General features: G+C 35.9%; 2 protein-coding genes across 2 annotated transcripts; one reads left to right on the top strand and one right to left on the bottom strand.

The window, feature by feature from the left end:
- Nucleotides 1-1194: 1194 nt before the first annotated feature.
- Nucleotides 1195-4728, top strand: LOC113710380 (cold-regulated 413 inner membrane protein 1, chloroplastic-like). Its single transcript, XM_027233343.2, has 6 exons — nucleotides 1195-1517; nucleotides 1938-2069; nucleotides 2936-3031; nucleotides 3154-3218; nucleotides 4231-4300; nucleotides 4393-4728. The coding sequence occupies exons 1-6, from the start codon at nucleotides 1321-1323 to the stop codon at nucleotides 4556-4558; spliced, it is 726 nt and encodes a 241-aa protein (XP_027089144.1). The 5' UTR covers nucleotides 1195-1320; the 3' UTR covers nucleotides 4559-4728.
- A 548-nt stretch (nucleotides 4729-5276) lies between these two features.
- LOC113710379 (uncharacterized) lies at nucleotides 5277-7816 on the bottom strand. The gene is made up of 4 exons (XM_027233342.2): nucleotides 7565-7816; nucleotides 6276-6902; nucleotides 5888-5972; nucleotides 5277-5809 (listed from the first exon to the last, which is right to left on the bottom strand). The coding sequence occupies exons 1-4, from the start codon at nucleotides 7623-7625 to the stop codon at nucleotides 5626-5628; spliced, it is 957 nt and encodes a 318-aa protein (XP_027089143.1). The 5' UTR covers nucleotides 7626-7816; the 3' UTR covers nucleotides 5277-5625.
- Between the last annotated feature and the right edge of the window lie 19862 nt (nucleotides 7817-27678).

Genomic DNA, 27678 nt, shown 5'->3' on the forward strand with positions numbered 1-27678 from the left:
GAGAATATGATATCTAAAAGGGCATACATAATCTCCTTTATAGAATCTTCTTGATTTAAAATCAAACCATGCTTAGTGTTCAAATCTTTTACCAATATTTAAAAAAAATCAAAATCCTACTAGTTACATTTTGCAGAAATTATTGTATTTAATTCTTTTTCGTCGAACGGTGCATGTTAATAACCCCGAAAACATATAAAATTGGCATTTGCTTTTGTTTATTTGCCCCTCTTCAAACTATGATTTTTGCCCCCCTCATACAATAACTATAAAAGGGACAACATTGGTTTCTAACACACGATCCATAGTCTATAAAGATCCAAAATCCTTTCTTGGTGACCAACTTATTGAAGGCAAGCTGGTCCTTTTTCAAACTATGATGCTTGTGCATTAAAATCATTTTGAAGCCCCTCCATAAAATTTTACAGAAAAGCAAAGTATACATTAATACATATTTTTTTGATTAATTACTGACATTTACATTATTCCTATTTTAATCTACACTATCGAGGACCCAATTGAACTATTGGCGATAATCTCACATTTAGATCAAAGGGATATATTACTACTAGCTCTTTGAATTTTACTACAAAATACCTGATTTACAGCCGGACATGTATGTTATGCTTCTTCACCTGATGGTCTTCTTCCTAAGCCAGTTGGTTTACATCACCCATTTGATCATGTTCTGCATTTTCTACCGTAAACATACATGTCATCGCGATTGATTGAACTATTTTTTTTTTTTTTTTTTTGCTGACGGAGTGGGTGTTCGGGTCAATCCTTGCGGGACCCGACTAATCCCACTCCGGCCCGGGAAGAGAGACCCCATCCCCCGAACACGATAATCACGGGACTCGGACCATTGCGGGCACTGGACACCAGCTCCTAAGGATACTTGCTGAGACCAACTGAATTACCCATGAGGGGCAGACAATTTGGTGGGAGTCAAGGTTGAACCTGACCTCCCACCCCATCAGGAGAGGCGGTGTGGTTAATTGATTGAACTATTTATTGAACCAAAATAAAATATCTACATTTTACATGCGGATCATTTGCATTGCTGGCGTGACAATAATTACATTAGCGTGCCAAATCGAGCGAGGATTGGGTGGCCCGATCTAGACAGTTGATTTTAAGTTTACTTTCTCTTTTTTCTTTTTTCTATTTGAAAAAACTAAAGATCTTTAACGGCCCAAATTAATTAGTACTCCAACAAAACCAAGTTCTCCCTCCGGCGAAGGCCGAAAGAAGCAATCAAACCAAAATAAAGCTAGAAAATAATAAGACGACGACAGCAACCAGAACGAGAAGGAAGAAATGCAGACCCTTTCTCTTTCTTCTACCTCCTCTGCATTTTCTCTGTCTCTCCCGAACAAAAGATTGGTCACTTTCAAGACGAAGTGTCATGCTCCTCAGTCTTGTTACTCTTACCGCCGTCAACAGTATTCTCACACTCTTCAGCTAAATCAGCAACAACAGCCCGCCTCTACTTTTCTTGGCTTTAATCCCTTAAGGTACTAGAATATGAAGAACTGCATGCTTCTCTGCGTAGAGATGATTGAGTGAACAAAGGCTGAACTTATGAGATTTTTTTGGGTTTTTGCTGTTGAATCGTGGGTTTGTTCTGAAAAATCTGTTTATGCAACTGATGCAGAGTTTTTGTTTTATTGCAAAAGAGTTTCAAGATTTTGTGTGGGTTTTTGGCTGTGGGTTCTTGGGGTGGTGTTCCAATGTTTGGTGGTGTAATCAGGGTTAAATTTGTAAGACTGTTTTTTGTGGGTTTTTGGTGCTGATCCTTGGGTTACTTTTGGCTATTTTGTTTATCTGATGCAGAGTTTTAGTTTGGTTGTGAGTTTTTAAGTTTTTTTTTGTCGGTTTTGACTGGGGATTCTTGGGATTATGCTATAACTGTTTGTTTTGTTTGTGTGATGCAGAGTTTCGGAAAATGGCAAAAAGGTTGTGGATGTGATGATGAAGAAGAAAAGGAGTCACGGGTTGAGTGCAGTTTGCTATGCTGCCTCTCTTACTACTACTAATCTCGAATGGGTTGCTGCTGTTTGTACTGCGTAAACTTCTCTTTGCACCTTTGTTTTGATTGTTAATTGTGGATTTTTGAGACTAGATGTCCAATTGAATTTTCATGAAGTTCGAATCCTGATGATCGGATGAAGTGAGATTTGGAATTAGATAGTTTTTTCGATGATTAAGGTGAAAACAAATTAATTTGTTGTTGTGTCGTAAGTGGCAAATTGGATTGAAAATTTTGTTTATTACATTGCATAGTTTTTTTGATGATTAAGGTGAAAACAAATTAATTTGTTGTTGTGTCGTTAGTGGCAAATTGGATTGAAAATTTTGTTTATTATATTGCTAGAATTTGGTTTTGGTGCCTATATATATATATTAAGAAATCGAAGAGAAAGGTAGTGTTAGATATTAAATGAATTTGAAAGTTTAATTGAATAAAGTTACGTGTGACAACTGTGAGCACTGTGCATTCTCAAAGATGTACATTTCATCAAAACATGCAATCAAATTGGAGCGCATATGACACGGTTATGTTGTTGTGAATGTGGTTTTTAATTTTAACTGATGAGGAAAAGCAGAACAATTGTGTTTAGTGTTTGCATAGGCTTGAAAGCTATCTTCTTTTGAGGATTTCATCAGTAGCTCTCAATTTTTGTTCTTTTGTCTTTTGTTAATGCATTTTCCTTGGGCTTCACTCTGAAAAGTCCATTGCATGGCTACTCTTCAAAGTGGAAGGCAATTTTTTTAGTGAATCTCCTGTAGAATGTAGTTTCATTTCTAATATGGATGACAAATTTGTTTGCTTCAGTTACAAGAGAACAACAAAATTTTATTCTTGCCAAGTGCCATGCACTAACCAACTTATTTTGTGAATCCCACTACATGGATAAAATTCTCCTTGCAGAATTCTAACGCTTTCCAGGGGCACTCCTATTCACAAGTCATTTCTTGTTCCTTTGTTCGCTTTACAAGCTCCTAACAGCATTGTCTCATGGATCAGGTTAACTCTTCTTTAGCAGATTGTATCCTGCTTTTTACATTGGTCATTGTGTGTATCTAAATTTGAAATTATTTGATTATTAAGTTTCAGTCTTACTGAACTAAAAGAAAGTCGATGTGCAGGGGGGAGTATGGATATTGGACTGCATTCTTGGCTCTTCTTGTCCGTCTCTTTTTCTCCATCCCAGGTAAGTAATTCTTGTTCTCTAGCTTATACATTATTTTCTTTTGTATGGCTATGTTATTTAGATGATTCGGGAGATTTCCCTGGAATTTTCTGGTGGCTCTATAGGTAGTTTCTGTTAGGCACTTTTTAAGGTGGTTTAAGTGAAGTCTGTGAACAAGATGGAATCCTTCTTTATTATGGCGGTTGAGGTACATCAAATTTGTTTAATTTTGGGGTAGTCTATTGAAAATTTACGATGTTGTTTCTATTCAACCTCAAATTTAAGAAACTAACAAGTGAAGATTATAAGTTTGCAGTAGTATTATCCATAAATTAATGGTGTATTTTGCATTAACGACTGAAGGGATTTAACTATGACCTGGTAAAAAAGTTTAACCTTTGAAATATAAGAAGCTTGATTCTATTTGTCAGGGGCATTTTTAACGCAGATTTTTGTTTTGCTACATTTTGCAACGGTCCAGACACAATTTGGATCTAACGGACAGCATGAATGTCTGGATCTAAAAAATTACTAATAAAAGTTTGAACTTGAAGATTATGGAGAAGGACTTGGAGCTAGAAGTAAGACAAATTGAAGAAAAAATAGTATGGATTACATTTCCTCGGTGAATAATGATGCAACTAAATCAGGTGATAATGTTGCTTCATTTTGACATTGGAGGTCATATATCTGTGGGCCTATAGAGGATACGCTGTACACCTATTGCAGAAGCCTCATGCCATGTATTTTTTTGTACAAGTGAAATTTAAACAGTCTCCACATAATTTCTGCTACTGGAGAGATATTTCATTTGCATACTTATTAGCTTACATCTTAATTAGATCAAATCTATCTCAATTTGATCTGAGCCCATCATAATAAGATCGCAAATATTAAAATATACCGCAATGATAGATTTGGACATTGTTCAAATCAGATTCAAGTAAATGATAAGCCAGTCGACTTTTCTCTGCATTACTTTTAGAGGATTTGTTTCTTGAGACATTGAGTCATACTTTTTTTTTGTTTTCAGGGGAACTTGAGTTGCTTTTTATAGCACTACTTCTGGTAATTGTGGCACCCTACCAAGTTATGAACCTAAGGTTAGTAAAAGTATGTATAAGGGTTTTTTAGTTTGTAGTGCATCCTCATTTTGTGGAAACTGGTACATGTCTCTTTTGGTTGTTTCTGGCAGGGGAAAGCAGGAAGGTGTTATTATCTCCTTGATAATTGCGGCTTATCTGGCTTTCCAGCATTTCTCGCGGGCAGGTAGCTTGCGTAGAGCATTTGACCAAGGTTCTGTCATTGCCTCATTAGCAATCAGTTGTATTGTTGTTGTGCCATGCTTGCTCTTGATCTGACTGCGATAGGAGTTTGTGACATGACTTCTAAGCAGTGTCCGTAGATTATCGTCTGACATACAGGAGCGATGGACAATGAATAATTGTAATGTAGTAACTGAACCACTTGTTCGCTATGTTGAAAATGCTTATTTTGGAGCTTATAACTAATGTTTTCTTAGTTTTAACTATATAGCCTGTCATTACAGGTAATTAACTTGACTATATGATAAAAATCTGTTTTCTCCATTTACTGTTTTGATGCAAGTCTGAGTCAGGTAACTAATGTTTAGACGTTTCTATGACTCTTCCTTGGAAGTAAGAGCCTTGTATTTACAGGGTAATACAAAAGCAGAAAAAACAGAAGAACAATGAATGGCAGGGGCTGTAAAAATTTATGCCAATTGCCTCTAGGTTTGCTCATACGATCAAAGGACTGCCACTCTCACTTGTCCATGTTAAAAGATTGTTGTTATCATATCTGAAGAAACACTTGCATGATTTTCTTATGGCTCTCTGGACCTTATGGACAATAAGTGTCCATTGGCTGACTGGCAGTTAAGCGTAGAAGTTGAACCTTGTGAGATTGTAATTGTTATCCAATAATGTTGTAGATAGTAGGTGTAAAGCTCCGGTGCCTCTAATTAGATCTTTCTCTTTAGTACATGAATACTCCCCAGAGAAATATTGCAGCAGATACCCTTAGCATGTATGGTAGGTGGGATAATGCTGATGTACATAGTGGGAAGAATAGTTTATTACTCTTCTGGAATTTGGTTAGTGATTGGACATTGTACATGATGCTTCACTAATATAATCCTAGAACTAGATCCTCTTATCTAAGATATTTATTTACTTCTGATGTGAAGGTATAAAGAACCACTAGGTCCTCTACTTGCTATCTGCCTGTTTGCCCTTGAACTAAAAGGCATACATAAGTTGAAGCATAACATTGACCTAAATGAGGGTCTTGAAATGATTAAGCCATGAAAATTCCCAGGCCGCCATGCATATTTGTGAAGTCTGGAGGCGGCCAAGTGAATAGCCTTGTCAATGTTGAGACATTAACTGATTACGACTGCAGTTGTTCAAAGGTAAATTGCTGCAGAAAACGATAGAGTGAGACATGTCATGATTAAGAGCTGCAGCTGTTTGTATGCTACCATCTCCGCAGAGCTGGGGGTACCCGTTGGTTCAGAACCATACTCTGTTGGTTCAGAACCAAAACCACTTGATCCAGGAGGAGTGTAAGGATTCACAGGTGTAGTTGTGCTGTAAAATCAAACCTTGTAAGCTTTCATTTGCCAGCTTCTCATAATCAGAAAAAGTTCATGTCTCTAAAAAGTTTACCTGGGTGGTGTAGTGGGAGTCATGGGTGTTGGTGGCGCTGTTGGTGTTTTGGTAGATGTTGATGCAAAGTGACAGTTCCCGTAACCTATATGAGGCAAGTTTTCCATAAGTACTGCCTTTATTTTTCTCAATCACAATATGGAAGAGAACCAGATAAAGGGCATGACATAGTAATTGTACAGTAACTTTGGCACTATTATAAACAGGAATTAGTTTTCCGAATAGTTTGAAAAGCCATCCTGCTGCTTTAACTAGATTTTGAGAGGTGTTTGAGTGTTCCAAATAAAAGAATTAGATTCTTTTGATTGTATCAATCGGGCATTGGAGAGATGATTGCAGTTAGGACTAGAGTTTGCAATTAGAGTAACACAAGCAAATGTCAACTTACTTGGGTCAGTGTAAGCAAGCTGAGCTGCTCCTCCAAAAACACAGCTGGTTGGAGCTGGATTCTTCTGATAGTAGTCATTGAAAGCATAAGAAGCATGATCTTTGACCGTGTCTGGGTCATAGCAACTGGCACCTGGTTGAATTGGTGAACAGTCCGCACCGCCATAGCCACAAGCATAGTCCAGAGCCACCTGTAATGCAGTTGGCGAAGCAGAAGGGTTGGCAATACACCAAGCTCCCCCTGCTGATGCAGGAGCGTTAGTGTTTGGTGTAGGATTTGTAGTTGGTCCTGTCATGGCGGGTGGTGATGGGCTTCCTGGGTTAGGATTTGTTATTGGTCCGGTCATGGCTGGTGGTTGTGGTCCGGTCATGGTTGGTGGTTGTGGGCTTGCTGGGGTAGGATTTGTTATTGGTCCGGGCATGGCTGGTGGTTGGGGGGGGTTTCCTGGGTTTACAATCGGAGTAGTTGGTGTTGGTGTTGTTGGATTGACAATTGGAATGTTTCCTGGAGCTTCATCTAGCTCAGTAGCAGCATTGGAAGATGAAAAGAAAATCTCATTTTCTTCAGAAGTCAGCTTTCCACTTTGAAAGAGAGCTTTGATAGGAGGTTTCTGTGCAGTTGTTTTATCTGAAGGCAAAACAACCACCATCAATTACTCTTTAATTCTTTGAATTTGTGCTCTGGATGACCTTAAATGCAGGTTGGCTCCATGCTACCATTCCAAGACAAGAAATGTTAAAGAGCCAGCGCTCTGATTTTCCCCTTTTTCCAGTTTTCTGATAAAGTCCGGTCTTGTTAAAAGTCATGCCCCTGTGGCAGATAAGGGCCGGTAAAAGAACTAGCCTATTATTAAGAGTGTGAAGTGTGTTTTAATTAATTTTTAGCCTATTGCCCCAGATATGATGTGATTGATCAGGAAAAGTTTTCGCTATTTATGAGAATTAAACGAACTAGCTGATAACTTCAATTAATTAACGAGTTATGGTGCTCCAAACAAAATGATTAGTATGCCTCCTATAAACTTTTTCTTGTTATATAATGGCCATCCTCCAGTCCGAAAGCATGAATATGATTCATTGTTTTCTAGCAGGTTTAAAGAGTGTAACAGAACAAAAATGCAAAAAAAGAAAAGCTGAAATCATGAAGAGCATGTAGGGTGTATTGTAGAATAATTCCAGTTGAACATAACATTCATGATTTGCAGTCATATGTTGCAATTAGACAGAAGCATGCCAGATTGAAAATGATTCCATGCACCCAATTTGAGTAAAAGATTACTAAATATTTACCTGAAACAAAGAAGATACAAAATAGGAAGAACATGGAAAGCTGAAAAACTCCAGCATCCATAGTGTATCTGGTGCAGTTCCAAATGGATGTTCTGAAATTTTCTTCTTAGGCTGAGATAATACGGATGACATATATGGGATTTCTGGAATGATAGAAGAACTATTGATGTTTGTCAAGAAGAAGTTATCTCCTGCATGTAGTATATAAATAAAGTACAAAGAATCATAGCTTTCTTGCATTGAAGAGGCTGTGAAAGAGAGGCTGGTGTTGGGGGAATATAAGAAAACTTAAGAGAGGAGGCATTGGTAGTTGGAAACTGCAAGCAAGGAGGTGCCTAAATAGGGAAAAAGTTGTAATGAGCAGAAAAGGCTAAAGAATCACCTGGTTGGAATGTACGTCTCTTGTATTTCTGCTCATCGAATATTAGAATCCACACCATACCACCATATTGGAGAATCAAGCATACTCCAATGGTCAAAAACCTTTTTCTTAGCATTCGGATGAACTTTCAGTTCTCACTACTCTTTCTTCCATTTCTTGAAAACACAAAAAAGAAACAAAGAATCAATTGAATCATCATTTTCATTTATTATAACTCGTGAATGTGATGCTGCTGGTATAGAACTCTCTATTCTCTTTTCTGCCTATCTTTCTACTGTTTATAGGACTTGCTCAAAAGGTAAAGACAGAGACAGATACACAGAAATAAGAGAGATTTTATTCCAAGTAGAATACCCTAGATGACGCTAAAAGGTTTGCTCTCAAATGTCTGCCTCCCTAGCGCATTGGATCTCTCAAACATAGGAACTTGAATAGATGCAACCTGTCTAAAGGAAAAACGTATCCAACACCTTTCCTTTCTCTGTGTGTGCTGCAAAAGCGAAAATTGGATCTCTCGCTAACATTAATAACAATTAAGTGCACAAGCTGCAAACCTTTTTCTTTTTCTGGTCCTGCAGGCCAACAAATACCACAAAAATTGAAGTCTACTGTAGGAGTTGGAACACTTGTTTTTTTTATGACAATTTGGCATACTTTCTCTAAAATGACAAACCCTAATGGAAAATATACTTATTTGTCTTGTACGATAAAGCGGCACAGGCAAATCTTTAGATACTTATTCATTTACATTAAGGCTTAAACCGTTATCTTGCATATTGGTTATTAAGTCTTTTAAAGTGATAATGTATACACTGTCAGTGTGTATAAAATTAACAATTAAAGCAAAATAATTACGTGATCCAACATTTTTTTTTGTTATTTTAAACGACTGCATAAGGTTTCTGCACTATTCTCCCATGGCCTATCGGATACCTAAATGGCAAAGCATTCTACATCTGAAGATTGCCAGCTAATTCCAAAACAGGAAAATCTCTTAATTAAAAAAATTTATTTTTTTAAAACAGAAGCTAATTGTCCTCAGGGAGACACCGGAGTATGTAATTTAATGGAAACACTAAATAAATGTTAAAGCAATCGTTCTGTAACTTCTGTTGACATCACTGGGTTATTTTTTACAAAGGGCATGGAAAACCCTCCCCCCATCCCCAAGGCCCTAACATTTATTAAACATATTTGCAATACCACTAAACAATAAAAAGAAAAAAGAACACACAGAAAAGGAGCTTAACCGATGTTTGTTGATTTGATGAAATCCTCTTTATCCTAATAAAAAAGAATACACTAATAAAAATGAGTAGATCCGATTTTTTACTTTCTTTTTCTCAAGTAATTAAACATCACGATCTTTACTCCAGTTTTTTCAGCCGGTTTAATAGCAGCATAATGCATTAGGTTACGTTCACAATGTTCTGAGAAGATGGCAAAATAGCCGAATGATATAATTTTTGAGATGATATATTTACTTTCGCTGTATAATTTTTATGCTTACAAGTGTTATCAGAATCCTATGTTCAAGAGTTACTTGAGGTATCTGTAGTGCTTGAATGGTATGCAGAGTTTGTGATAGAGAAATCTATGCCATAAAAAGGTGCAAAGATTGTAGTAGAGTATTGAAGGATTGGACCATGAGGGTTGGCCCTAATCGGACAGAGGTCTAAAAAAAAGAACTTTGTCGAGATTGTTGGTGTTGTGCAGTGATAAAAAAAAAAAAAAAAAAAAGACCCAAGGGTAAAGGTAGGGAGGCTAAGAAATTCAAGCAGAAAATGAAAATATTGTTGGTCAAGGTATGTAAATTATTTTGAGTTGTCATAGAAAGAAAGTTTATCAATAGTAAAAAATTAAAAAATTTGCACATATTGAGCATGTATGATGAAATATTAGAATGGGAGAAAACAATGGAGAAATATCTCGAAAGGCGTAATTTGGATGAAATTCTCAAAATCAATTTTTTCTATGACTCATCAAAAGATGATAAGAAAAGGAAGGCCAAGTTGTTTCTCAAAATAATGCAGAAATTCGTGGTTGAAGAATATTACATGAGAGTTTTTATTAGTTTTCAATCATCTCTGTAGTTTTGGTCAGATCTTTGTTATATTTTGATGAAATATAATTATGAGTCTAATCATAAATCAAAATTTGGTTTGACATGGAAAGTTAATTTGGAAGAAGATGCGTTTGTTGATTATGAAAAAGAACTCGTGAAACTTTTCATATGGTTGAAAAAAATGATTCGCATGCTTTGTTTGGGGTGATTGATGAAGAAGAATATGTTAGTGGGTGCATTAATTTGATTGTGAATGAGGATGTAAAAGAAATTGTTGGTACTTGTAGGGTGAATGAATCCGTTGACAATCATACAATTGGGAAATTGTTATGGCGTGCATCTAACCATGATAGCATATAAATTGTCAGTATATATAAAATTTACTTAAAAAGAATGCATGAATTATTTTTTAAAGATTGTGTGAATCACGTACATGAAGGCTCTAATGGTGAATGGGTTAATATGGATGAATTTTTTGGTCAAGCAGCAAGAGCATTTCAATTGTGTGCAAAGTATTAGTATGCCTCACATTTACGGGTGAAAATAAAGATCAAAATTAAATTGGAGTTGCATGTCAGCTACATTGGGGCTGAAATTTGCATGAAGATTGTTGCTAGAGATGAAGTTGGACTTGAAAGTTTTGAGAGTTTGATTTAAGGGAAACATTGTTGTCATATTTGAAACCAAGCCTTTTTAGAAGTTTAGTAATTTTAGAATTATATTTATTATTTAGTAATTAGATTATAATTGGCGTCAAAGTTGGTTTAGAAACTAGAATTAAGTTGTATTTTGATATCACAATTAGGACAAGTTTACGATAGTAAAGTCTAATAAGCAGTTGTTAGTTTCTTTCCTATATATACGGCCTTATGGCTGAATGCTTATGACGGGTATTTTACATATACGTACAAGTTAAAAAACCGAATTACACCCGTTCACTGCAAGTATACAGATCAACTAGTAGTTTAGGGTATATATTGGATCGATCCCACATGGAAAAGTGAACAATTACCGGTATTACTAAAGCTTTTCTATTATTTAGACTATCAATGAATTATAACAAATTTAATCTACTGAAATTATACAAAATAACAAATAAAAACTCCTTAGGTAGTGGTATCCCTAACTACTCATGCAAGTGCTATATTTGGATCATTTATTACTACTATCTAGGCTAGTTATGGTGTAATTTCCTTAAACATGTGAAACCTACTTTCGTAGTGAATCAACTATACTTATAACTAATCCATACCTATTCTCATGGTTATGAAATTAGCTACAAGTTCATTTTTTCAGTGAAATTACATGAAATGAATCACTAAAAACCATATAGGTGCACCTCTACTTTCGTGAGTGTACTCCCTATGTTTAGCACTTCTTGAACTAGTATTAAATCTCAATTTTCATTGCAGAAACAACGCCTTAGATAATCACAATTAATGGTACCAGATTAATCATGATTTAAAGAGCCAAAGTGCTAAATAACTTGCTCAAATCATAGCGATCAAATAACCAAATAATAAACACTAACAATTATAGAAAGTTCAACCAAACCCAAGGCTTAAACTTTAGAGACACATATTAAACACAAAATCCAGAACTTGCATATTAACTAAACTTGGAATCAAGTACAAAAGATAAAGAGTTTGGAAGGAATGTAACCCTTGTCACATGAGTTCATCTCCTTGCCTTCTTCATCCTCCATCTTCATCTTTGCCTAGCTAATAAACAAGAATGGATGAACTACTAGCTAAACTATCCTAAACTAAGAAGAATGGCAGAGCTACATTTTTGCAGTCCAAGCTTTCTCGCGTATCTCTCTCTTTTCTCCTCAATCTTGCAATGAATTTGGCTATATAAAGATGAAAGATTGGTTAAGACTTGAGGTTTACACCTCCCTTTTACAGTTGGAAATGTTTCTCACATGTCTAGCATCACATGTGAGTTGGTGGAGGCAGTGACGGAGCCAGGATTTTTTTAGGGGGGGGGGGCAAAATTTTTTCCTAATAAAATTATCTTAATATATTATGTTCAAAATAATTTTCTTCTATTTAAATATATAACATCTAAAAATATCAAATATTAAATTTAATTATAAAGGTATGCCTATAGTCATAACAAAAATTAACAAAAAAGATAACTTTTGATTAAATATCTTATAACATCACAAACCATCCAATTTGCACATTATGAGAAGATGCTCTCCAATATGTCACCTATGCAATATATATATATATATAACCATGTAATATAAATGTAACTATTTTCAATTGAAAAACGATAAAAGTTATGTTAACATAATTTGAAATTTCAACATCTTTTCTTAGAAGTAAATTGAGCTCTACGCTCTTTCATAGAACTAAATTCATCTATGATTGAATCACTGCTAAATTTTCAGCAACTCCCTTTTCTATATACACAGTTAGACAATCATTGAAGAAATTATCTTCCATCTTGTTTCGGAGCTTTGTCTTGATTATTTTCATAATTGAAAATGTCCGCTCTATAATTGCAGTTGATACAGAAAGAGTAAGAATAAGTCTAATCAATCTATCAATAAGAGGATATATCACTGATTTTCTTGTCTTCACCAAGTCTTGACATAACTCATGAATACCAGATAATTCTTGCAATTCAAGATGATTTGGAATGTCGAGCTCAAAATGTTGAAGTTCTATTCTTAGACGTACTAGTTCTTGCTTTTAACAATTATGAATTGGGTCTTTTTAGCCCATTAACAATTATGAATTGGGTCTTTTTATTCTAATACATCACATTGGGTCAATTTACTATGGAACATCAAATTATATGTTTAATTTTTGAAAGTTAAATAATTAGAACAATAAAAAATAAATAACTTTTTTTGAAGAAAAAAATTAATTCAAAGATGACTAATTCATATATATATATATATATATATATATATATATATATATATATATATATATATATATATTAACTCTCATAATATAAACTAAAATTGTAAAAATTTAGGGGGGCCAATTTTATTTTACACACATATCTACATATTATGAATTAAAATTTTCAAAACTTAGGGGGGGCCATGGCCCCCCTGTGAGACCCCGGTTGCCCTAAATTGTGATTTTATGTGAAAATAATAAGTTTTAGTGTGATTTTTATTCCAAATAATCCGAAAATCCCTAATTGGGAATTTGAGAAACCCTAATTGCTCAAAAATCGAAAATTTTTAAGCGAAACCCTAGATAGCCATTTCTATTGCAATTGCATGTTTGAATGTGTATTAGATATGTGTAGGTATGTGTTTGTATAGATTGATATAGGGTTAAGTGGGTTTAAAAGATTAGAAAACCCTAAACGAGGAGAAACCCTAGTTAACCCTTGGTTTAAAGTGTTTAAGTTAGTTTATACTCTAATTTTGGCCTTGACATAAAAGTGGTTATTTGGTTGATTTTAAGTGTGATAAAGATTGATTTAGAATAGGTAAGTAAGGTTTAAGGGTGATTAGTGCAATTGCTAAGTGAGATTAGGGCATTTGGATTAAGCTAAGATTAAGTCCTATGGAGTAAAATGATAGAAAATGAAAGTTATTAGGGCAAGAGTGGAGGATTTGGTAAGACAAGGTTGCAAGGACTTAAAGGCAATTCCTATGCTATTTTGTGATTGGTTGATGTAGGAAAATATCTTTAGTTGTTGGATGGGTTTGTCTTATAACCCTTAAGTCATAAGACATAAGTGTCATAAGCCAAAACAACAAGAGAAAGAAAGAGAGAGTGAGCCGTGAGAGAGACAAGAGAAAAGGAGAAAAAACTTTGCAAAATTCTTGCACTTGGAGCTTTCATCTTTGGTCTTGGAGCTTGCTAGGAGCATCTTGGAGCTTGGTGGAGGTTGTCCTACTCTTGTACTACATCTTAGTTGGAGGTAAGAAACTCCTCTTGAAAGTTGCTTGGAGGATGAAGGCTTGTAGCCTTTGAAATTGTTGATTCTTGTTGTTATTGCCTTTGTTGATGATATAGTTGTAATTCGTGGTGGTTTGTGATGATATACCATGGTGTAAATGGGAGGAAATTTGAAACCCTAGGTTCGGCCAAGACAAGTTTCTTGGCTAGGGTTTCTTGTTGTGTTATGTTATGGTGAATTCATGTTGTTTGGCTTGCATTTGGAGTGGTTTTATGGTTTAATTTTGCTCAAATTGGATGTCTTGAATTTCGGCCAAGATAAGACAAATTAGGGTTTCTATGGTTTATGTTAGATTAATGCTTTGGTGGTGAAATTGAGCTTGTAAATGACTTGCTTAAGTTGTTAATTTCGTTTGTTGGGTGAGGTGTGATGGTGTTCGAAATTTGGGTAAGAAACCCTAGGTTGAGGGGCTGATGTTTTGGGTTTGATTAGGGCTTAAATGATTATGCCTTGATTAGATATGGATTAGCTTTGGTTAGAGATGTTAATGAATGTAGAACTTGCCTTTTGGTTAGAAAAGGTTAGGGTTTAGGGGCTGTATTCATGAGGTATTTCGGGAGTCTTGATAGGGCAATTAGGGAGTGCTTTATATGTGTTAGAATGGTGTAGCAATGGCTTAGAAACTTGTGTGTGTGGTGCGAATTCGTTTCACGCGATTGCGCGCGTTAGTCCAGCAAAACAGCAAACCAGGACAGTTTACAACTGGAACTTTGGCTTCGCATTTGACCAGGTTACAAGCTGATTGGACTTGTGACCAAAACACCAAACTTATAGCCCTATATCAGAGCTTTCCAACGCCTTTGGAATTTCATGAATCGGATTTATAAAACCTGAGATATAGCCAATCAAACAGGGCCTGTCCGCGAAAATGACCTTAATCTGTCCGAACCTGTTTTGGTCTAGATGACCTATTTACTTTTGGATTCAGGTTTTCCAGCCTTCATGAAAGTTGTTCATCTTGGAATGAACTTTCTAACTGTCAAGTTTCAGATCAATTGGATATGTGTAGCATATAAAACGTCCAGCACCCCTGAAACTGACCATTTGACCTTGGACAGTTTTCGTGACCCAATTTGTTTGGTTCGTTTGGTACAGAAGATCCCAGTTTCAGTTCTTGAGGTCTTCACAAAAGTTATAGTGTATCCTCTTAGCTTCGAAACGGCATCTCAAACGTCTTAAACCGACACTTGTAGCCCAACTTATGATCAAAATGAAAAGAGGTAGCAAATCTGCCATTTCCGCACTAACGGCCGTTTCCGTTTTCACCGACCGTTTCCGTTTCCGTTTCCGTCTGTCGTTTCCGCGCGCGCGCGTGTCGTTTTTGCCGTTTTGCTTATGATTTGCTATTTGATAACCGTTTATGGTCTAATGTGACGCAATCATCTATTGTAGACAGCGACGAGCAAGAGGCGGCTGCTGGGGCCCGCTAGCGGAGTGGATGACGTTTTTGCTTAGTTGTAGCTCTTTTGTACTTTTGTAAGTATCTAGGGCTATGTGTCTAAGTCAACGCCCTTATGTGTTATGCTTTGAATGAAAGGGACTTTAGGCGAGGGGGTACTTTATCACACTCGACCTAAACCCTAAAATGTACCTGTACTTGTACTTGATATGTGTAAATAGCATGCTGTTGGGACTGAACCCCTAGAGCTTGTAGCTCGGGGTGGCATTTGTGATATGTGTGACATGTGATATGTGTGGGGCCCGATCTCAGGACCTAGTTGGACTATTCGAGCCGGCAGGGGCTTGGTCGGAGCTAGTCTAACTTAGACTTGAGATCATCAGGTTAACTAAATATGTGAATTGGTTTGTGAACCAAATATGTGAACCTGTGTGCATGAACCAACCTTGCTCGAGCTATTATGTGTGTGTGGGTGACTGGCCAGTGTGGGTGCTAAGGTGGACGGCGGGTTGACAAGTGGAGCTCTACGGACCATAATTGGTGGTCGACGGAGTGTCGGCAGGTGGTCAATCATGACAAACTACTTGGCTTTGAAGCCAATCTGTATCCTACATCTATGCTATTATTTTGCTTTTAACTTGGTACTATGTGACTTTAATTGCTCCTACCATGTGAAATTTACGCTTTTACCCCTGCATACTTACTAAGCGTTTAGCTTACCCCTTCCCTTTGTTTTCCTTACAGGGGTCGACGCGGGGACCACATTTGGACGTTCGACTAGTTTAGTTAGGTTTAATACCTTTCCTTGGTCAATTGAAATGCGTGTAATAGTAATAGTGATACGTGTTCGGACCCACCTTAGGGTCCACCTTATGGTTATAGTTGTAGTGGTAGCATGAAACAGTAGTCCGGACTTCTACTTTTGAATTGTACATAGAACACTTTTGCTGCTGTATATGATGTACCTAGTGAACTTTTGAGCATGTATATAATGTGTATAGTAACCGTTTGGGTGTGAATAGTTGTTATTAGTTTTTTTTATTTCGAGTCCTGGCGCGAGTTAGGCAGACGGCCTGCTAAGCCCTTTGGTACGCCTCTGGGTACGGTAGGGTCGTCACACCCCCTCTGCCCCCCCTTGGCTCCATCATTGGGTGGAGGTGAAATTGAGTTTTACGCGTACATAGCAGCCTTTTCTGACCACAATCCGGCCAGGAATCCGGCCACAAATCGGGCCGAATTCCGGCCGGATTGCTACAGTGACCATTTGGTCACTTCTGGTTCAATTTCCAGCTCTGTTCCAATTTTGCATCAACTTCGACTGAACTTTTCTTGATGATAAAAGCTGATTTAGCTCTTGACCAAAACATGAAACTTGTAGCCCTTTGAGTTAGCTTTCCAATGCATGAAGAATCACCTCATTTGGATCTGTGTAGACTGCGAAATGACCAAAATAGCCTTGCCTGCTCATTGCCCTGTTTCAGCTTCGACCAGTAGAAATTTGCTACTGTAATTTAGCTTTTTGACTTTGAAAACCTTCAAACTGGATTCAGATATCTTTACCAAAGTTGTAGATCTATCTCTTATCTTCAAATTGGTTCAAGAATCATCTCAATCCAATCACTGTAACTCAAGTTATAACCGAAATACGAAAATGTGTCAAAACTGTCAAAATACACAAAATCCCGTTAAAAAGTGATAAAAACCTCATTTAATCACTTAAAAGCATTTTTCACCAATTATAGCCAAAATGATTCATTTTCTTCCAATAATATAACTAAAGTGACTAAAAATAATATAAAATATCATACAATTATTACGTAAATTAGTCACTTATCAGCTTAATTGAGCAATTCCATGTAAAAGTTGAGTTAGTATATGTTAAGCATTACTCCCCGCATCTTTTTTTAGTTGCTTTTTGCTCTGTTTGGATTAGCTGTTTTTAGGAGTGTTTTTGAAAAATATTGCTGTAGCAGAGCTTTTAAATTATATTTTGGTATATTTTCAGAAAATATTTTGGGATATTTAAAAGTAGAAGAGTTTCTAGAAAATATTTTGAGATATTTTTTAAAATTTTAAAAAATTTAAACTAATTTTTAGATTACCTTTTAGAGTATTTTTTAAAAATTTTGATTGTATTTGAAAAACTAGTTTTTGAAAAACAGTCCCATCCAAAAATTACATGTGATTAATCACCCGAACCCTACTCTTATTCTTTTATTTTTTGACTAATCAATGTCTTGGTTTGATTGATATTGTGAGTTTATTTCTTGGCCTATAAATTATTCATCTTCTAATTTTTGAAATGATATATTTACTTTAGCCACATGATTTTTTATGCTAATAGAAGTTAGCGAAAAGAAAATAGAAATGACAAATGTTTCCATATACCTTAAATCTCCATTTAGTTTAAAAAGTTGAACATCCATTTGCCTTCGCGTGTAACGACATGCTACATCTAAAAACAACGGGTTAATTCCACTTTGTCCCCCCAAACTTTGGACGATTACCCATTTCAGTCCCTAAACTTCAAATGGGACACTTAAATTCCTAAACTTATAAATATCTCCCAATTAAGGAAATTTGTTGACAGAATCCTGAATGTCGTTGGTGGTCAAAGTGTCCCATTTTATAAGTTTAGGGACTTAAATGTCCCAATTTATAAATTTTAGGGACTTAAGTGTCCTATTTTGAAGTTTAGGGAGTGAAGTGGGTTCTTGTCCAAAGTTTGGGGGGACAAAGTGGAATTAACCCAAAAACAACTATTGTCGTTTGGATTGTTTGTATATGAAAAACTAATTGTTTTTTAAAAAACCCATAGCTTGGATTCATTTGTCTTTGAAAAATAGGTAATTTTTGTTTTTCTTTTCCAAAAACTTCTACAGAACCTAGGGGCACATAAAGCACGTATTTTTGGAAAGGAACGGCCATGTAGCGTGTTCAACTGCAATCTATTTCCGGTGATTGCTAATTGTTCTTCATTTTACCTTACATAGGCAAGAGATGCTAAGGACTACTGGTCATTTCCAAACTCAACAACATGGTAACCGAGACAAATGCGTGTGCCCCATCTTGGAGATAAATCCGTAGAAATTAGTAATCCAACAAAAACATACAACTGCTACGTTGAAACTAACTAGCCCCACCACAAAAGTAACTTTGCATGGTCTTTCAAATCATCTCGATGTATTAGTAGTTAGGAAAGTCTTGAATTGAGTACAGATCTGCTTCCATTGAACCAAAACACAACACCAAAAAAAATTCAGAAAGAAACAGAACCGGACCGACTTCCCAAAATGGCCTAGATTCAATAATTGTCAACTGTTATTGTTGGGGACCGCGCATTTGCCTTATTCTAGTAGTGTCAATTAAGATCTATATGATTGGCAATTGCCTGCCAATCTTCATTCCACTTAACAATTCCCTATTGCGACAGTTGTGGTGGTGGGACTTGGTAACCTTCTTCGTGTGCATCTGCAAAGGCTTCAATAGCAGTTTCTTGGCTGAAATAGTCATCGTTGGCCACATGCTCCCTCATGAAATTGTGTAGGACATGACATGCAAGCACAATATTATTTTGGGTTACCATCATATAATTTTGCATTGAGCCTTTAAGTATGAGGAACCGCATTTTTAGTACACCAAATGTGCACTCTATAATACTTCTAAGGGATGCATGTCATTTATTGAATAGAGATATAGTTGCACGCTCTTGAGATGTTCCCTGAGCACCCCTAAATGGTACCATAAATTCATGCATATTAGTATATGTGGTGTCAGCTGCATGTCCACACAAGTCTCATTTCACTTTTTAAATGAAATAATTTCCATGTAAGATTCTCCTTCTTTTATTAAGCGGGGTCAACTCCTTGATGTCATCCAAATATTCATTTGAACCATGGGGTGCCATAACATCTCTGGATGTAAGAAATAAAAATTTGAAGTTTGAGCCTTTAAGTATTGAGGAACCGCATTTTTAGTACACCAAATGTGCACTCTATAATACTTCTAAGGGATCCATGTCATTTATTGAATAGAGATTTAGTTGCACTCTCTTGAGGTGTTCCCTGAGCACCCCTAAATGGTACCATAAATTCATGCATATTAGTATATGTGGTGTCAACTACATGTCCACACAAGTCTCATTTCACTTTTTAAATGAAATAATTTTCATGTAAGATTCTCCTTCTTCTATTAAGCGGGGTCAACTCCCTGATGTCATCCAAATATTCATTTGAACCACGGGGTGCCATAACATCTTTGGATGTAAGAAATAAAAATTTGAAGTTTGAGGGTTAGTTTCAGCGTATCAATTGGTGGCATCAGGAAGGCAATGTTTGGATCAAGTAAAGTGTTTTGCAGAACTCGTCCATTGTGCACTGCCATCCCACCCTACTCTAACATAGACAAATCTCATGTCATGGTCGCACGTTGCTAACACATTTTGTAATAAGCCCCCATGCCTATTTCGGACGTATTCCCTAATATCAGCTCTACACTAGGCCGAGACATAAGTACCATCTATTGCTCCAATGCAATCCTTTAAAATAGCACATCATGGTTCGGTTAACCTTGATATTACCACATATCAATATGGTATTTCTTTACCTTGAACCATGGCCAAAACTTTTCCCTATTAAGAATTTGTGGGTGAGTTCCATGGTTATTCCTCAATCTAACTAGATCCCGCCCTAAGTGCACCATTGCTCCGAGACGACGGCGTAGATGCTGATTAATTGTTTCCGTGGAATGTTCAAAGCGCTTGGCTAATACCTAATGATGGTTGTTATGGCTAAGACATACCGGTGGAATGGCAATAGACTCGTGAACTCCTACCCTCTGTGTGGGGTGGGGTTGCCAATAGCCCCGCTCAACTAACAAGTTGCACAAGTGCATGAATAGTGGAACCTCCATGCGCAAGTTCTCGAATATTCTATCCCAATGGCCGTTTATCAACTCAGTAACCCAATCTTTCCTGGAGAGTGCACTATCTCGGATCCTTCGTCTCGGGGGTGGAGGGTTTAGGTATGGGTCAAAAAGAGCCAATCCCAGTGGGACCAATGTGGCGAAAGCGAGCTCCAAATCAACTTCATCACTATTGTCATCCAAATCTCTGTCCTGGATGTGTATGCTATTATCCATGCTTGAACAGCCACCACTTTCCTCAAGGGATTACAAGATTTGTCCTGCAATTTGATGCAAACAAAGAATGGTTAAACCATGCCATAAATGCACTCTAAACCTTTATATTAAAAGAACCTACTTGATTTCACCATAAAACATCCCATGTATGCACCTTAACAAGCTTTACCGTCCATTTTAAACCCTAAAGATACCTACTAGACATCAGCTAATAGCAATAGAGATACAAAACAGGACTCAAACAACATTTCCAAAAATGCAAAAACACCACGAATACTCCAGCCAGTATTTAGCAATTAGTCCAAACATGACTCCAACTATCGGGGCAGTAGAAAGATGGAACAAAATTTAAAGCTAAAATGTCCCCGCAAGCAATTGAAACACTAAAATAAAAGAATTGTCACTACAAACGACCAAACCATGCCATGCCTGTGAAAGATAGCTCAAGAATGAACTCCTAACCATCGTTACAACAACATGCTAGCCAAACAATCCAAATAAAAAAAATAGGAAAAATTTATGCCATGGTACATAAGCACAAACTCCACTCAAGTTCCTAAACTCTTTCGGCTGAATGAGCCTAAAAAACACTCAATTGCACATCCCAATACATAAGCCCAAGCACTCGCAGAGGTAAAGAAATGGAAAAAGGAAGTCGAAACTCCCTATTCAGGGGGGAAAGACCCATGGTGCTTCACAAACACTAGGTGGGCTGCTTTTGTCCTATAGGTAAACCAAATTGCATGCTCCAAAGGGTCCTTCAAAATGTCAGCAACCTTCAGATGCACATTGATATCCAAGTGCAAGGTGCAAAGCTATTCCAGGGCAACTTCTAAGTCGGAAGAGGGTCCAGACCGGCCATGAGCATTTTTGGATGACAAATGATAACAAAATACTTTTAAGTAATTAGTGATGCACAGATGCAAATCGTTCTCTCCAAGCTGACTTGGCAGTACAAGTACTTAGTCTACTTCTTTCTTGCAAAGCTATGATCATATCTGTTAAGAGAATATAAATACTCTTGTGGATAATAAATTAGTAAGAGTATTGTTGTAAATAATTTGTTAGATTTTTACTATTATAAATACTAGTTGGTCACTCATAATACGTGAGTTAGACGTTTTTCTCCCAAAATACATGTTATTATGGTACTAGAGCTAAAGTCCTAAGGTTAGGGTTAAACATCTAGCAAAAGTCCTATTCAGGTGATACTTTTCATCGTGCTACTGTTCACGCGTTACTGTTTCAGGTTACTATTCACCATGAATTTTGATTGTTTTTGGTTTGAAGTGCTATTCATTATGGCTGAAAATTTATCAAAAAGTGTCATGGCATCCACTAATGTTATGACAATGATGACGCCTCAAATCACATATTGGAAGTTGAACGATACTAATTATCAACAGTAGTCAAAAGCTGTTAAGATTTATCTAACAGACTTAGAAAAACAACGATATCTCATAGATAACTCTCCTATGGAAGATAACAAGAGACTAATGTGGATTTAGAGGATGTCCAAATTTTTGGAGCACTATGGAATTCTATGAAGCCCCGAATTGCTTATATGTGTTCTCATTGTGACACAACAAAACAAATTTGGAATTGTGTCAGATTATTATACTGCAGTAATCTTTCACGGATGTATGATATTTTTTTGGATTATTTTCAATTGCAACAAGATAACAAGACAGTAACTGAATACTTTGCTGATCTCAAGTGAATTTCAGAAGAATTGAATTCTGTAATGTCTCTCTCAAGTGATATTACAATTATGTAGAGGCAAAGTGAATAAATGCTTGTGCTCAAATTCTTGATTGGCCTTAAGCCATAATTTGAACAAATCAAATCTCAAATTTTAGCTGATGAACAATTACCATCCTTTGCAGAGCCGTATGCTTGTGTCTTACGTTCTGGATCTAAGGATAATGCATAGGGTGATGGTGTTCTAATTAATGACAAGTCTGCTTTAATTACTAACAATAATTGGATAAAACAACTTAGTTCTGGACATGAGCAACTTAGTTCTGGATATGGCTCTCGTGGAGGAAGAAGTAGATGAGGTCTTGGGCGTCATGGAGGTCGAGGCACCCGTGAGTGCACTTATTGTGATTTGAAAAATCACACGCTTGATAGTTGTTAGGATTTAGTTGGAAAACATCCTTCGTTTGCTAATGCAGTTACCACTGATCAAACTAAATCAGGTTCTTCAGCACAAGGGTCCTAGAAGACTTTTACTATTTTCGAGAAAGATTATGTTAAATTCCTGCAGTACTAAATTGTAAATCATGCATCTCTTCCCTCTGCTTCTTTAGCAAAAAGGTAATGTTATGGCTTGTCTCTTCACATCTTCTAATTCTGACTCATGAGTTATTGACTCTAGGGCTACTGATTATATATTAGATATCTCTAGAAATTTTTTTAATATTCAAGAGTTTACTTCCTTTTCTCATGTTACTTTAGTTGATTGATCTATAACTAAAGTTAAAAACTAAGCATTGTAAAAATCAAACCATCTCTTTTGCTATCTTCTATTCTTTACGTACCCAATGTACCTTTTAATCTAATGTCTGTTAATAAATTACAGTGTTCATTATTTTTTCTCCTAATTTTGTTGTCATTCAGGATTTGAAGACAAAGAGGAAGATTGGTGGAAGACATGGGCATAATGATTTTTATTTTCTTAACACCAATGGTCTGATTGCATGTCCTGCAACTGTTTCTCCTCTTGAAATTCACTGTCGTTTAAGTCATCCGTCTCTACAAAATTTGAAGAAGTTGGTTCCTACTTCGAATCAGTTGTCTTCATTAGAATGTGAGTTTTGTCAGTTAAGAAAGTATCACCGTATTTCTTTTGCCCCTAGAATTAATAAACGGATTTTTGAACCCTTTTTGTTAGTTCATTCTGATGTTTGGAGTCCTAATCACGTCATTTCAAAGTTAGGTTTTAAATATTTTGTAATATTTGTTGATAACTTTTCCAGCGTTACATGGACTTATTTAATGAAAGATTGTTGAGAATTATATTCCATTTTTTGTGCATTTGTTACAAAAATAAAGAATCAATTTAGTATACTTATACGTATATTTCGCAGTGATAATGCGAAAGAATATTTTTTCACTCTTTTTGATACTTTTATAACTAAGTCCGGTATTATTCATTAATTCTCTTGTCCTTACACTCCACAACAGAATGAAGTTGCTGAAAGAAAAATTGGACAATTAGTCAAAGTTGCTCGAACAATTTTGTTGCACATGAATATGCCTAAACAGTTTTGGAGTGATGCAGTTTTAACTGCATGTTATTTAATTAATTGCATGCCATCTAATATTTTTGGAGGCCAATTACCTCACTCAATTCTTTTTCTTTGTGAACCTGTGTTTAAATTACCTTATTGTATTTTTGGATGTGTGTGTTTTATTCATCAACTTGCTTCTGGGGTGGATAAATTAGATTCTCATGCTATTAAATGTATTTTCTAAGGATACGCACGAGCATAAAAGGATATAGATATTACAGTCAAATTTTAAATAGATTTTTTACTTGTGTTGATATTATTTTCTTTGAATCCACTTATTATTTTATGAAGCAAGGTATGTCTAGTGAGGTAGAATAGTATTCCTCTTTTCCTTCTCCTGTTTTACCAATTCTTTCATCTTTATTACCTGAGTTATACAGTCCACCGGATTTCACAATTAGATTATCTCGTCCTAATTTTTAAGTTTATTCTTGTCATTTCGTAGTTGAGAAAGTTCCTGATACACCACGCACTTCGCCAATTAACTCTCAATTTTCAAATCCAGGTATGACGCCCTCTTGTGAGTTAGATCTTCCTATTATTTTACGCAAAGGTAAGAGACACTGTAATTCTCATCCTATTTCTAATTTTATTTCTTATTCTCATATCTCTTCGTCATATTGTTCTTTTGTTGTTTCACTTGATTTTATATCCATTTCTAAGTCTATTACCCATACTTTCAATTATCCTAGTTGGAGATTAGTTATGCAAGAAGAGATATTTGCTTTGGAGCAAAATGGTATTTGGAATGTTGTCCCTCTTTCTTCTGGTAAGTCTGTTGTTAGTTGTAAATTGATGTACACTATAAAAGTGCAATCTAATGGTTCTATTGATAGATTGAAGATTCGTCTAGTAGTTAAAGGATTTACTCAAGTGTATGGAACAGATTATTTAGACACATTTTCTCATGTTGCAAAGATTACCTCTGTTTGTTTTCTTATCTTTTTGGCGGCAACTTATAATTGGCTATTGCATCAATTGATTGTGAAAAATGCATTTTTACATGGAGATTTGAAAGAAGAGATATATATGAAATAACTTCCTGGGTTTGTTGTTCAGAGGGAGAATTAACAGTCGATTTGTCGTTTGAAAAAATTCTTATGTGGATTGAAATAATCTCCTAGGGCTTAGTTTGGCCAATTTAGTAGTGTTATCATGGAGTTCAATCTGATAAGATGTAAAGTAGATCACTTTATATTTTATCAACATCCTAATACTGGTAAAATTTTATGAGTTATTTATGTGGATGATATTGTGATTACATGTGATGATATTGTGGGGATCCAGAAGTTTAAGTCCAATCTGCAGACAAACTTTCAGACAAAGAATTTAGATCACTTACAATATTTTCTGAATATTGAGGTAATTCGGTCTAAATATGAGATTTATTTATGTTAAAAAAAATATGTACTCAATATGTTGAGTGAAGTTGGAATGTTAGGTTGCCAAACTGCAGATACTCCTATGGATGCTAGTATGAAATTAGTAGGAGATCAAGGTACATTACTAAATAATCTTGGGTAATATCGAAAACGTGGGTAAATTAAATTATCTCATTATAACGAGACTTGATATTTCGTTTGCAGTGAGTGTCATGAGTCAATTTCTTGAGAGCCCTCCTTCCAGTCATTGGGATGCTGTTATACGAATTTTCAGGTATCTTAAGAGTGCTTCTGAAAAAGAGTTGTTGTATCAAAATCATGGACACGCTGATATTGAAGGATATAGTGATGCTGATTGGATTGGTTCTGTCTCAAATCGAATATCGATCATATGATATTGTATGTATGTTGGTGGTAATTTAGTGTCGTAGAAGAGTAATAAACAAACAATTGTCTCTAGATCAAGTGTAGAATCTGAATACCACACTATGACTCACATTGTGTATGAGTTGATTTGGTTGAAAAACATATTATTTGAAATTGGGTTTGACTGTTTGAGTATAAACAGTCTATAAATTTAGTGTGTGATAATCAGGCAACTGTTCATATTGCGTCTAACCCAATGTTTCATGAAAGGACAAAACATATTGAAGTTGATTGTCATTTCATTCGAAACAAAATTGTTTGATGGAGTTATCAAGACATCTCATGTACCATCTGTAGATCAATTGGTTGATTTGTTTACTAAGAATTTAGGAGGTTCTAGGATGAAATACATTTGTAACAAATTAGACTTTTATGGTAAATATGCTCCAATTTGAGGGGGAGTGTTAAAAGAATACAAATACTCTTGTGGATAATACATTAGTAAAGGTATTTTTGTAAATAGTTTGTTAAATTTGTATTACTATAAATACTAGTTGGTCACTCATAATACGTGAGTTAGACATTTTTTTTCCAAAATACATGTTATCAATATCCAAAAAAATATTAATATACTACTAAATAATTGTGAAGGCAATTACAAGATTGAATCAGGCAGGCAATGGTGATTACCCTTCGCAGCCATGGTTTGAAGACTCGGCCGAGTCGTCACCGTTTCGACCTCTCCCGATACGATATCATGACGAAATGATACCGAAATACTTGACTCGCCGAGAAATCGGCCGAGACGTCGCTGCGACGGGTTGACTTGGTCAAATCACACCGAATCACTTCGAGTTATTCCGAGTCAAGTTGAATTAAACAAAAAAACCTTTAGAAAAAAAGGAAAAAAAGGATTAAAAAAGGGAAATCCGGGGACACCTCTACCGCCTGTGTCAATCTCCTGTCAAATATGCTATACAGGGAAAAAGATGCGAGTGATGGGCATGTCATAAAAGACTTCGTGGGGCCGTTTTTAGATTAATCATAGTGGTTCCCTATCCTATTACCAGACATAATTGGGACAAGCTTATCCGAAACACCAGACATAATTGGGAGAAGCACTTGGACCGCAGCTCAATTACATCGACCCTTGGAGTAAAAACTACAACAAGATCCCAACACAGGAGAAGGAGAAGTCAATATCGAAATCATTCATTGGGAAATAGAAACAAATTTGCCAAAGTACTGATCATTTGAAAAGATGCGTTTATATTATTCCAACTTGATTCAAGTATATGTACCTTCACTTTATTTTTCTTTTCTTTCAAAGGCTATTACTTCCAACTTTCTTTTTCAAAGTTATCACTTTACTTTTCTTTCAAAACCGACAGGCATTCAAGGTGATAGAATAAGTGAGAGGAGAAATGTCCAAAAGTGAACTGGAAGACCACCCCAGTCATAGTACTCTTCTTACGAACTCTTATGCCATGGTGGGATCTGCCTGGAGTTTTGTCCTTCAAATGAGATGTCCATAATGCGACTGCCATTCTTGTATCGGTTTTGCTTGGCTTTCTCCTGCAACTTTCTGGAGTTTTGGCACTTGGGTACGAAATTCTTTAAATAAAAGAATAGACTAGTCATTTTATGTGTCGGTGCAAGAGTCCACAGATTTAAAATTTTTATACTTTCTCTCATCTCTGTTCTTATTTGGACGTTCTTAGGGAAGTGAGATAGTACCTAAAATAGAAGGAATCAACTCCGATCAAGCTTCTCTTTCTTATCGGAAATAGCTAGTCATCAACTTTAGTTGCAGCAACGGCCCTTTCATTGTACACCCTTGGTCTTTCCTTTGAAATAAAGACTTTTTCCGTGGGTCAGCAGGTATGAATTTATTTCTTTAAGTTTTCTATACTTATTAGTAGGTATGAATTAGAAACATATTTGGATTAATTATAGCCCTTATGTAATTGGCCAAGGTTGGATTAATTATGATTGTGCCCAAAATAAAATTTAGAAATTTAGATTTATCTGGCTAATTTGTGTTGTTGAAATTTATTTTGGGCCAAACATAAGTTTAACACTTATCTCACATATAATTCAAAGTACATAATAAATTAGTTCAAATTCATTTGATATTTAGTGAAAA

The sequence above is a fragment of the Coffea arabica genome, chromosome 9e (assembly GCF_036785885.1).
Source record: "Coffea arabica cultivar ET-39 chromosome 9e, Coffea Arabica ET-39 HiFi, whole genome shotgun sequence".
NCBI classification, from domain to species: Eukaryota; Viridiplantae; Streptophyta; class Magnoliopsida; order Gentianales; family Rubiaceae; genus Coffea; species Coffea arabica.